General features: G+C 39.6%; 2 protein-coding genes across 4 annotated transcripts in view; both read left to right on the forward strand.

Moving 5' to 3' along the window:
* Positions 1 to 8,171, forward strand: part of sirt7 (sirtuin 7) — a 33,003-nt gene extending 24,832 nt beyond the window's left edge. Inside the window, exons 9-10 of the mRNA XM_033044325.1 lie at positions 2,041 to 2,147; positions 4,687 to 8,171. Coding sequence (XP_032900216.1) covers positions 2,041 to 2,147; positions 4,687 to 4,855 — 276 coding nt within the window. The 3' untranslated portion in view covers positions 4,856 to 8,171. The remainder of the gene's footprint in view (positions 1 to 2,040; positions 2,148 to 4,686) is intronic.
* Positions 8,172 to 12,631: 4,460 nt separating this feature from the next.
* LOC116987967 overlaps positions 12,632 to 13,328 on the forward strand; it is a 32,252-nt gene continuing 31,555 nt past the window's right edge. The window contains exon 1 of one of the 3 annotated variants that reach the window (XM_033044328.1): positions 12,632 to 12,996. In XM_033044328.1, coding sequence (XP_032900219.1) covers positions 12,963 to 12,996 — 34 coding nt within the window. In that variant the 5' untranslated portion in view covers positions 12,632 to 12,962. The remainder of the gene's footprint in view (positions 12,997 to 13,328) is intronic. The other 2 variants (XM_033044326.1, XM_033044327.1) reach the window with 2 other exon arrangements.

A 13,328-nucleotide genomic window follows, 5' to 3' on the forward strand; every position in this document is an offset into this window, starting at 1 on the left:
CTGCGTATTATGTTATAGGAAAGATATTGTCAAGCTTGAAAGGGTTCAGAAAAGATTTACGAGGATGTTGCCTGGACTAGAGGGTGTGAGCTATAGGGAGAGATTGAGTTGGCTGGGTCTCTATTCCATGGAGCGTGTGAGGATGAGGGAAGATCTTATAGAGGTATACAAAATCATGAGAAGAATAAATCATGCGGATGCACAGAGTCTTTTGGCCAGAGTAGGGGAATCGAGGACCAGAGGACCTCGAGGTTCAAGGTGAAGGGGAAAAGATTTAATTGGAATCCGAGGGGTAACTTTTTCACACAAAGGATGGTGGGTGTATGGAACAAGCTGCCAGTGGAGGTAGTTGAGGCTGGGACTATCCCACCATTTAAGGAACAGTTAGATAGGTGCATGGATAGGACAGGATTGGAGGGATATGGACCAAGTGCAGGTAGCTGGGACATTGTTGGCCGGTGTGGGTGAGTTGGGCCGAAAGTCCTGTTTCCACACTGTATCACTATGACTCTATAACTGATTTCCTACCTTAAACGATGTGTTTCATGACATTGTACTGTTAACAAGTGACTGTATTCCAATAACGGCTTAATTATTTTAACCTTTATTGCTTGGGTTTAGTATTATTATTATCCTGTGTTCTGAGAAACAGTGAAAATCTGTCTTGGAGGCAAGAGAATAATACTAAATCTAAACCTAAATCATTAAAAAAATGCGTTTTTGTCTGCTGTTAATTAGCACCTATTCTTGCTGTCGTGGTCCTGATTTCTGTGCTGCCAAACCATACATAGGTTATTGTACTACACCATTAACTTTTATTCCTTATTTGGCTTTTGATTAAGATTTACCATCACACAACCTCAGTTTTTCAAACCTTTGTCTTGCAGCTTGCTTTTATGTTTAAATGGGTTATGTGTCCATTAAAGTTACAGTGTAAAAATGTCTTGGGAACAGTATACAACTGGCATCTAAAGCAATATATAATGAACCAGTCAACAATAAGCAGTTTAGAATGCATATTGTCCATTTTATTAAAGGATGAAAACATAGCTCATTGGACAGAGTACAACCTTAATATGTGCTCTACGTTATTACTTCAACTGGAGGATGTTTTGAAATTAATTCTAGCCTGGGCTCAATATAGTTATATGCTTGTGTGAGGGAAGCAAACTTTTGACATTGAATGTATTTTCATATTGAACGCAGATTATACATTTACATTTAAGTTCAATGTTATGGTCATGGGGCCTGTCAACTATATGGGCCTGTTTCCCTGCTGTAGAGTCCTACAGCAGGGGGACTGACCTTCTGCCCAACTTGTTGTCCATGCTAACCAAAATGCCCACTTACACTAGTCCCACTTGCTCGTGTTTGTCCCATATCCCTCTGAACATTTTCAATCCATGTACCTGTCCAAATACTTCTAAATGTTATAGGACCTGCCTCAATTACCTCTGGCAGCTCATTCTGTATGTCCACCATCCTGTGAAAAGGCTGCATCTCGGGTTCCTAATAAATCTTTCCCCTCTCACCTTAAACCCATGACTTCTTGATTCCCCTATCCTGGGTAAAAGTGCATTCATCCTATCCCCCTCATTATTGTATACACGTCTGTAAGATCACCCTATAGCTTCCTGTGCTCAAAGGGCTAAATTCCTAACCTCTCCCTAAAGCTCAGGCCCTAGAGTCTTGGCAATATCCATGGAACTCTTTTCAGCTTAACAACATCCTCCAGCAGGCTGACCAAAAGCGAACACAATATTCCAAATGTGGCCTCACCAATGTCTTGTACAACTGTAGCATAACATCTCAACTTCTATACTCAATACCCTGACAGATGAAGGCAGATTAATTTAATTTCAATTCTGTCATATTTAACCTACTTAAAGCATTAGAAGGGTGCATTGTTGTCTTGGTTCACTTCTCCCTATTGGACGGTAAATTAATTTACCTTTGATATCATCTTATTTTGGCAGCAAACCTATTTTAAAGACATTACGTACAAGCTGTAATTTGGTGCTTCTCCCTCATCTTTTTCAGTGGACACCAAAAGATGGTGTAGCTACACTGAAGATTCATGCAAAATGTGATGATGTCATGCAGCTACTACTGGAAGAACTTTGCCTTGAAATTCCACACTATGATAGGTATTTCCATCTGATTTTGAGTCATCTTCAGGCTTTTCTCCAGTTCTTCCTCAGACTATCCTTTTTTTGAGTTTTCACCAGAATGCACTATCTTTTGCATCCTATACACTTATTGACTCAATTGCAGGTATGCACATCTCAGACCTTTCCTTTTATCCCTTCAAATTCACTATTTCAGCAATCAATTCCCTTTGGCTCTGGCATTAGACTCTCTTTTCAAATCCCTTTCACCAGCACTTCCAAACTCTCACCTATCTTGGTTCTGGTCCATAATTTGCAATGATCTTTGGGAACTGTTCGGCCATTCCCCAAATTCCCCTTTGTCTCTGTAATCTCTCTAGATCACTTTCTCCAGAATAGTTTGTCCTCACTACATCAGTCCATGGAATGATTGAATCACATGAAGTATGATCATATGTCTGCTTCTCTATCAGAATAATTCACTGGATCATCCTGGTAAACAAATCAAAGCTCTTTCATCTTTCCTCCAATATCCTAAAAATCCATCCCTTTATCTCCAAAGTCAAGGAGCAAGGAATTACCTCTGCTGCGTCTTCTCCTTTGCCCATCAAACCAATCCTCATCCTGGCACAACTCCATACTTCCCTCATTTCTTTCCTTTCTGACATGTGCCTTTAGGTCATGCTTGATGAACTTGCCAACCTCCAACATTCCCACTAAATCGCTGACCACCCAGTTTTCATGGCTTCTTTGCTAGATGATATAGTAAGTAGTTTCCTCTCACTGTTGTGCTCTCTTTCAAAAATGGTGACATAGCCCCAATCCTCAAAATAAACACCACTCTCGAGTACAAAAAACAACAACGCTGGAGGAACTCATTTCTGGTTGAGACCCTGCATCAGGACACTATGATGGATATGGGATACGCTGATAGGTGGAACCAGTTGGAGAGCTGGAACTATATGGGGGAAGGTGGGACATGGGTGGTAGGTGATAGATAGAACTAGATAAGGATGTGATGGGTAGATAGAACCAGATGGAAGAGAGAATTGGAAAGATGGACAAAGGCAGAAGAAAACTAGATGGACAGTGAGTGGATGTGGGAGAAGATAGGTTATCTGAAAATGGAAAAGTCAATGGTCATGCAATGGTTGCAATAAGTTTCCCAAGTGGAATATGTTGTTCCAATTTTTTGTCTTTCCATATCAATGGCTGAGGACAGACAGGTTCATGTGTAAGTGTAGAGAAAAATTAAACTGCCATGTAACCAAAAGCTTAGATGTGAAACAGCACAGGTGCTGTGCAAAAAGGTTGTGTAGTCTACGCCTTGCTTCATCGTAGAGAAGGCCACATTGCTGATGCCTACTGCAGTAGACTAGGTTGGAACAGATGCAGGTGAACCTCTGCCTCATCTGGGAGAGCTGATTAAGTGCCCTTTGTCTTCATACTACCTGCAAGTATTTTGTACTTGCACATTACTCCCTCATCTCCAAACTTCCCTTTCTCTAATACTTCAGCTCTGGAATCTCTTAACGATCTTTCTATAATATTTGAAATTAGCAAAATCACTTCACAACAGACCTTGCCACCGTCAACCACAATCCTCCTACAACTGTCCTTTGTTATGAGTTTGTTGTCAATTTGTCACTGTCACCTTTCCAGTTATAACCAGCACTATCAATGGGCTCTATTCTTACCAAGTGCCATATACAGACTAAAATTCTCCAGGATGTATTTTTGGCTTCCACGTCTACATGATATCTCTAGCTAACTTCACCTTTATCAATATTTTCTTCCTTTGACACACATTTTGTTACCTTGCCACTAATTCCATTCCTCTTGCCGCAATCAAATTAACTCTGGATTGAGCTTTCAACTGTTGATCCTCTCCATCACTACGACAACCCACTTCTACAATAATTGCCCATCATCCATCCTCCCACAGCTCATCTGTGACTGAAACCCTCATCTGGGCTTTGTCAGCTGCTGTGTTGTGTTGCAGCTTCAATGAACATTAGCTCATGCAAAGCACTGCCTATATCCCGTCATCCTCCAAGTCCCGTTCACTCGTCACTGCTGTGGCCTCCATGGCTGTGGCATTATTTAAATATACCATCCTTGAGTTTAAATCCATTGCCTCTCTTGATCTTTCACTTCCTTCAGACTTATAATCCTCTGATCTGTTTCAACCAACTCTGATTTCTTGTGTGCCATCTTTATCTCAGCTACAGCAGCAATGGATTTGGCTATCAAGGTCCTGGTTTTGGAATTGCCTCTCTAAACCCCTCCTATAGTTATCCTCATCTCCTTTTGGATTTGCGATTACTTTTTAAAATCTGTACAAACTGAAGGGTTTTTTGGATTTAATGTAATTGGGTGCCATTATAATTTATTGTACTATACGTGTAGTTGGGACAAAGACACAAAGTGCAGGAGTAACTCAGCGGGTCAGGCAGAATCTCAACAGAACATGGATAGGTGAAGTTATGGGATGGGATGATTTCATTAATAAACTGTGGGATGGTTGTTGATTAATACCTAAAAATAATTTTCACTCTGATGCCTGATTCTCTTGCAGGTCAAAAGATCCTATTTTTAGTCTAGCTACTCAACTGAGGCCAGGCGAAGAAGACAGTCACAGCCGTAAACTACTAACTAAGGACAACCCAGGAAGTGTGGGCTCCACTGTCTCAGGTGGTTGGTATGGCAAAGGTTGTGCAAAAGGCAGAAGAAAGAAGAAAGTCTAATCAGGGAATTGTGACGGTCAATGTTTACATCTTTAATCTTTTTCCCCTCCTTCCCCATACAAATTCCATTTTGGGGAAGGAGCAGAATCAATAGCAGATTTCTGCAAACCCTGACGCCAATACTGGAGAGACGGACTCTGCCGACCATTTGACCAGAACGTGATTTTTACATGTCCGGTCCACCTTGCCACCTGAAATTGGTATCGATCTGTAAATACAGATAATCAGGCTGTTAGCATATCAGCGGGCTATTACATTTTAAAACTAGTAGGATACAGTTTTAAAATCATGTGACATTTGGGGACTAAATATTCTGTATGATGTATAGTAAAATGTTCCAAGGAATAATTTTTAAACAGTATAAATTGGGAAGAATTGGGGGAAATAGTGTTCCTCTTAACTTTGGGTGAAAAATGTTGACAATGTGTGATTAGGGCATCCTCACTGTCAATAGAAATGCTGGTTCCTATGCACCCAGTACTAACAGCAATATAGAAAGTGTATCAATGACTTAAAACAATTGTTCTTCCACTGTCTTTCCAGAGGGAACTCTGCATGTTATTTTCAAGCCACGTACTCTTGAGTCAGTGGCATACAGCCTCTCCCTGGTTTTCCTGCAGTAAGAACACAAGACCAGGGTGAACAACATACTATTTCTGCGAATTTTGCACCCACTCAAAATTTAAAACATCTCCAGTTAATGTTAAACAGTATTTGTTGAAAAATGTACAAAAAAAAGTTGGGAGCCAGTGACGTTCCACAAGTTTTCAATGCAGTCAGCATGTGTTGTGCCCAAGAACAAGAATAACTTGAGCAGAAAATCTATACCTGCAACAGTAAAAGTACTGTTTCAACATATGAGGTAGTGTAATAATATCTCTCACCAAACCTGGTGAGTGAGTTCCTGATAAATTGCTTGCTGCTTTTGTTGGGATCTTAGGACACGGTCCAACAACTTAAACTTACGCACTGAAATTATAGCTGAGTGCCAAAGTAGCTTTTGTAAATACAACAAACAGCTTGTGTCAGATGGCATTACTTATGAAATTGGAGTTCCATCTACAGAACACAAACTCAACCAATTTTTATCAGTAATGGCATCAGAGCAGATAAAGCAGAAAACCTGTCTCCAATCCTCACGGTGCTCTGAAAGGTTACTTTTTAAATTTTGAAAATAAAAGATAAATCTCAAGTATATTTGCACTAATATATATTTCAATTTTACAATACCATTTGTATGTCTTTGTTTATTTTGTTACACATTTGGACTACTTATAGAATTTTCAAAAACCACCATTTTTACACAGGGATTTTTCTAGTGATTGATCGCTTTTCTAGTTTTACTAATCTTGCTCATTGTTAGAAATCTCTAATATGTTTTGTTATGGTTTACTGTGATGTTTCAGGCTAAGCTATTGATGGGTTGATCATTTAACAGCAATTTATCTGCCTTGCCATGTAAATCCTTGGTTCTGTCTTAAACCATTCGCTGTGATACCCAAATCGCAAACAATGTCGCAAATTGGGCTGCAAACAATACGGATTGTGTCTGTTTCTTCAAGCTGAGCAAGGCACTTGCTAATAAGCAGAAACTTTAACATAATACTAATGATAATTTTCATACAGAGAAGGTTGTAATCCAAAGTAGTTTGGGTGGGATGGGATGAGTGAACCAAGATGTTGCGGAGGGAGCGGTCTCTGAGGAAGGCGGACAGGAATGGAGATGGGAAGATGGAGGAGGAGGGTGATGTATTGGATGCAGAGGCTGGTGGGGTGAAACATCAGGATAGAGTGATATAGCGTGGAAAAGGCCCTTTGGCCCAACTTGCCCACACTGGCCAACATGTCCCAGCTGCACTAGTCCCACCTGCCTGCGTTTGGTCCATAACCCTCCATACCTGTCCTATCCATGTACCTGTCTAATTGTTTCTTAAACCCAGCCTCAACTACCTCATCTGGCAGCTTGTTCCTTGCAGCTGCCACCCTTTGGATTCCTATTAAATCGTTTCCCCTTCACCTTAAATCTATGTCCTCTGATACTCGATTCACCTACTCAGGACGAGACTAGGTGCATCTAAGGGGATCTTTGTGTCTGGGGGGGAAGGGGGAATGAGGACAGAACTGCAGGACACAGGAGACTAGGGTGAGGGTTGACAGAAGGGATTACAACTGCAAAATCAGCCAAATCCCAGGGTTCAGCATTATGATTGCCGAGAATAATTCTCATTGATCATACTGATTCTTTATAGTGTGCTATTTATTGAAAGGACTTTTGCTTCTCAGCCCTTAATTGCCCTTTTGTTTCAAACCACAACAGAAAAATTGCTGTTTTAGGATTAATCTCTTAGCCACGAGACAATATGGAATGTTGTGGCTTATCTTTAAAACCATATTTATAAAACGGGTATTTTTTTAACTCTGTCAAATAGATTTGAGTGTTGGTATACTGGCAGTTAAGGAACAAATTGAGTCAATATATCATGTGATTGAAAGGATTAAACAGTAAACAAGAAGAAAAATACTGTGAATACTCAATCTCTGAAATAAAAACATTAAATGCCTCTAAGTGAGTGGTTTGGATGTCAATATCCTGGACGTGAATGGGAGGATGAGTGCACTGAATGATATGTTGCTGGTAGGCACTGCATTGACAAAGTCTCCTGCTTAACTGGGAGAATGTGTGCATTATTAAAAGATGCTGCTGTTTTGATCTGATTCGCTGGGACATTTTTAAAGCCCTTTCTGACAGGTTAAAACATTTGGCAAAATCTCTGCATTCCTGCTTTTAATAATGCTGAATGAATTTGCTTTACAAATTTAAAAATGTTTAAAAAGTAATGCTTTGGCAAGGATGTCGGGATGGGATTTGGGCAGATTTATAGTTTAATAGAATCCTGACCTCTCAACGCAATTCTCAAATGGGTTTGTTTTCCAATGCCCTGATGTTCAACTAGCATTATCAACCCATGCTTCTAAATATGCAAAATCAGTAAGGTTCAAACATACAGCTGTAAATTTAACATCTGGTTTGCTCTACTTGTGTAACATTGGTAATGAGATTGTCTCACCTTTCTGTCACTTGAAAGGGTAATTTTTTTTCAAATATGTGCCTCCAGAATCCCAAACGTAATGTGCATGATAGGATTTCACTTTACGGAACAAGAAAACTTGGTGATATAGCTGGTGGATGAACATACAGTTAGGGACTTGCTGGAAGAGAACAGCCCAACTGTATAGTTGCACTTTATTTGATACAAATTGTCAATCATATTACAACTGTAATTTTCATTTCTAAATAAACAATCCTAAATTGAGAGTCTGCATCCTTATTGTTCAGTGTAAACTAGGTAGTTTAGTTTATTGTCAGTTGTACCGAGGTACAGTCAAGCTTTTTTTACTGTCTGCTATCCAGTCAGCGGAATGAGGAAATTCACTATTAAATAAACTGCTTACAGACCATACCTTCTCTGCTATAAGATGAGCACTATCTATTAAATCTCCCAAGGAAATTTCAAGAGTCAAGAGTGTCATCTACTGATATTGGAACAATTAAATTCTTACTTGCAGCAGCTTAACAGGCCTGTAAACATAATACACAGTATATAATAAACAAAAAAATAATAATTTAATTTAATACTGTGGCTCAATCTTCACAGGCAAAGGTGATCTTATGGATTTGTACAAAATCATGAGAGGAATAGATCGGCTAAATGCACAGTCTCTTGCCCAGAGCAGTGGAATTTAGGTGAGTGAGTGGGAAAAGATTTAATAGGAACCTGAGGGGTAATTTGTTTACACAAACTGGTGCGTGTATGGAAGGAGTTGCCAGAGGAGGTAATTGAGGCAGGCATTATTGCAACGTTTAAACATTTAGACAGGTACATGGATAGCATAGGTTTAGAGCGGTATGGCCCAAACGCAGGCAGGTGGGACTAGTGTAGATGGGACATGATAAGCTCTCAACCAATTTCCATCAAAAATTGCAACCAAGCAGATAAAACATTGCACCCTGTCTAGCGGTGGTGTTCTGCAAGTTTTATTCCAGATTTAGCAAAAGCATTTAATTGTACAAATGTGGGCTGGCTGCTCAATCACTCAAGCGTGTTGTGCTGGCAGCTCACTCTCACGGCTGGTGGGCTGGCAGTTGACTCACGGCTATTCCTTGAAATTCCATTTCAAGAAGGGTGCAAGGCCACCAAATTCAACTGTGGTTTCTTACCTTTTCAAGCAGGGTGCAAGACCACTAAAGACAGCGAGTCGTGACCTCTCCCTCTTCCATCTTGCTGAGACTGAGCCATGCCCACACTTCTTGGTTTTATAATCCCTCCCACCAGAAGGGGCGTGGTCTTCATAGCGTGATTGACAGGAGAGAGAATCTCAACATTTTAAAATACTGATGACTCTTATTTTTCATCGATGGGAAAAATCCTCGGCACCTGATGAGCGGAGGGGGACTCTGAGTAAGATGGCCAAAAATCACAGCCATACGTGGTAGCGTTTTTTCTAAAATCAATGTAAAGCGCAAACAGGAAGTGGTCAAGATTAGACTTTTAATTACATAGAAGGCAACTTTAATCAGGCAACACAACTTTAGCATTTCCAAATCAAAGGCAACACAGCTTTAGCATTTCCAAACTATATTTTCAAACCACATTAAGGGCACTGACAGGTCAGTAAAACCACTCACAGTTTAGTAGACATGTGTTCAGTGTTATTCACATCTCAGACTGAGAGATGTGACCCTCTCGCTCCTCCATCTTGCAGAGACTGACAGGCACTCAACACCTCCGGGTTTTATAGTCCCTCCGGAAGGGGTGTGGCCTTCAGGAGAGAGAATTTCAACATTTTTTAAACACTAATAACACTTTTATTTTTAATCGATGGGAGAAATCCTCTTGTCATGAGCAGCGGAGGGGGACTGTGAGGAAGATGGCCAAAAATCACAGCTGTAAGTGGCAGCTTTTTTTCTAAAACCAATATACAGAACAACAGGAAGTGATCAAGATTAGACTTAGCAATATAGATTTACATTGCTATTTGCATCTTCTCCGTGCATCTTTACCACCGATTTGAATTACTTGAATTTTCAACAGTTCTTTTTAACAGTGGTTTTTCTACTGACTAGGAACTTTAATGAAATAAAAATCATTTGCAGACACAAACATTCAGTTATGGAGTTATGGATACTAGAACATGGTGGGTTTTCAAAATAAAATGATGACTCTTATCAGAAGGTAATTTATTTATACTGGTAAGGAGGGAGAGGAGGAGCGCAATACATTGGGTCAATTACTGTGCATGTAAAGCCTTGAAAACATCACCAAATTCTAGGGACCACTAGCGTGATTGTAGAGGTCAATAATCCCCTCTCGTCATTCTGTCTGTTTTTACAGGATGCTGTTTTCAAAGGATTTTGCTTTTCGGCCTTCTACCTTAACATTTTTTCCTGTTCAAAATCACAGTGGAAAAAATAGTTTTGGCATCAATCCATGAGAGAATGCTACAGCTTATTTCTTACACAATTCATAAAATTGTGTAGGAAGAAACTGCAGATGCTGGTTTACATCGAAGTTGGAAAAGTTTTTCTTGGTAGTTTATACATTTAAGTATTACCCTTTAAGCAGTTAACTAACAAATTGACTCAACCTGTCAAAAGAAGGATCAAATGACAAACAAAAAATCCAAAGTACTCGCAATGTTCAAAATCTGAAATAACCTTAAATGATTATATCAAATGGTAAATGAGTGGATTGGATGTCAGTATCGCAGAAGTGTATGAGATATTAATGCCTTGAGAGCTATGTTGATGGTGATTAAGTGGCAACATACGGAAGAAATCATTTGAAAAACCCTAGTAATAATGAGTGGGAGAATGCGTGCTTTTTAAAATATGTTGCTATTTATATCCAATTCCCTGAGGATTTCATTGTGGCCCTGCCCATGATATGTTTAAGTTAGGCCACACCGCAAAAAACAGCATTATAGTTTTGTAAAAGCTGTAGTCCAAAGACGTGCAGATTATTAGGTGAATTAGTCGTCATAAATTATCCATAATTGTAATTATACATTATAAATTAGTAAATTCCAATTCAGTCACATCAGTATGGTGTAGCATGGCTCTAAATGTTTAACATCCTTATTTTGTTTCTGGCTATGAGACACTACATTTATGAATCATCTGACCACAACGTTTTGTATACAAAAAGCACTGGAAAAAGCTTATGTGCCTACGTGCCTCTCCATTTATAAAGAATTTTACAATTCTGTGTCTTTCTTTTCCACAACCCATTTCCAATCAGTGAGATACAGCATTACCGGACCTTCAGCCCATCAAGTCCATGCTGACTATCACCACCATTTTACACTACTATATGACTCCGATAATTTCATTCTCTTCACATTCTCGTCATCTCCTAGTTGACATTTCCGTTCGGGTACGCAAACGGCTGTAGAGAAGGATGGGCCATCACAGTGCCCTCCCCACCTTCAAAAGCATCTATGGAAGGCACTAATTCAAGTAGACCATATTGATAATCAATAACCCCACCATTGCCCTCAGCTCTCTAGAAGTACAGAAGCCCGAAGTCCCAAATCACCAGATTCAGGAACAGCCACTTTCCTGCAACTATCAGGTTTTTAAAATCAACCCACACAACCTCAATCCTACCCCAGTCACAGAATATTACATGCCACCTCTTGCATGAACTGTTTTGTGTTTTGCCCTAATATCTTGTTTTTTTTCTGCACACTTTTAATTCTCACTGTCTTGTAACAGTAAAATGTATCTATAATTTATGCGTTTGTATGTCTGAATTTATTGCGCCTGTGATGCTTCTGCAAGCAAGACTTTCATTGTACCTGTACCTCACTGTGCTTGTGCATATGACAATAAACTTGACTTGACCCAAATGATTGACTGTCCATTTCCCTTCACGGATGTTGCTTGACCTGCTAAGTTCCTCCAGCAGGTTTTGGGTCTCGACTTTCTGGTCTAGACCCGAAACGTCGCCCATTCCTTCTCTCCAGAGATGCTGCCTGTCCCGCTGAGTTACTCCAGCATTTTGTGTCTACCTTCGATTTTAAACCAGCTTCTGCAGTTCTTTCCGACACAAGTTCCTCCATCAGTTTGGTTGTTGCTCCAGATTCCAGAATCTGCAGTCTTTTGCGTCTCCACCATTGCAATAGTTTGGTTTTATACAACGGCAGATGAATTGCGTATTTAAACTGACTTAAGGGTACATTTGGTATATACCAATCAGTGTAAATACTCTTGCATTAGCAGGCAGTTATTATTGAATAACATACACAACCAGCCACTTTTTCATGAATTTTGCCAAGTGCCATCTTTGAGTAATTGGAGGATACATGCTGATTTGGTGTCCACATTTTAGAATTAAATGCCAATTTGATTTTGGATATCCAAAAGGAAACCTATCCACAGCTTTCTCAGCTGTACACTTCCTGTTACTAGTGGTAATTTAAATTAAAACATCTTTATAGGTAGTTTCCAATGCAACAGCAAGTTCTGTCCTTTTAAGTTATTTATTTAAACTTAATCAATCTGGGTTAAAGAAGCCTGCTGTTTTCTTTATTGAGCAGCGCTGTCTAAGAATGCGGTTTATAAGCATGCAAATGTAAGTAAATTCCTACTTGAATTGAAATGTTTATTTCCTGTGGGGAGAGAGGAATGGCAGTAGAACAAACACTCCCTGGGGTTCAGTAATTAGTTTTAAAATCAACCAGAATTGTGCCCTAAATGGAAGACGTGCTTTGCTGTATCCTCTCATTCAAATTTGCTTTAGAAATTACAATTGTGCTGTAAAGAAAGACTGGTGAGTTGGTGGTGAACATTTACAGGGCAGGATGTCCTTGGCCTTCCTCGTTTCCGTTTTATTATCAGACTCGCACAGCTATCACTGCTCTGAGTGCGTGCTAGCAATCCCAGTCCCGGGTGTGGATCTTGCAGACAGCTGCCAGCGCAAGAGGGAAAAAAAACTCTTCAATTGTCTCTGCAGTTTTTGACGAAGAACGAAAGAACTAATTTGACTTTGCTCTCGATCTACACTTGGTGTTCGTTCGCTAACAACCAGTTGCATCAAAGAAGAAAATGTTTGTCGTCTTCCATCTACAAGTTCTGTTTGGTGAGTTACCGTTTTCCAAAGACGAGGATAATTCTGCGTATTGATTGATAAGTAATTCTTTACACAACCTTGAAGCTCATCTTAACTGAAGAGTTGTGTAGAAATGCTCTATCATATATTTATTTGTTCTAGTAATTCATCCTAACACCAGTTGCTCCACTCAATTCGTATAGTTTATTGTCATTGGTTTTGAAATTCAGTTTGTTGTCATGCTGGAGGCATTGACTTATTTTGAAGTGTGATAAGGCTCTATTGCAATTCTCAGGCATTTAAATACATTTAAGATGCCTCCAACTAAAGCAACTGGTTTATAAACAATTTAAGGCCAACAC

This window comes from Amblyraja radiata, chromosome 26, assembly GCF_010909765.2.
Source record: "Amblyraja radiata isolate CabotCenter1 chromosome 26, sAmbRad1.1.pri, whole genome shotgun sequence".
In the NCBI taxonomy this organism is placed as follows: domain Eukaryota; kingdom Metazoa; phylum Chordata; class Chondrichthyes; order Rajiformes; family Rajidae; genus Amblyraja; species Amblyraja radiata.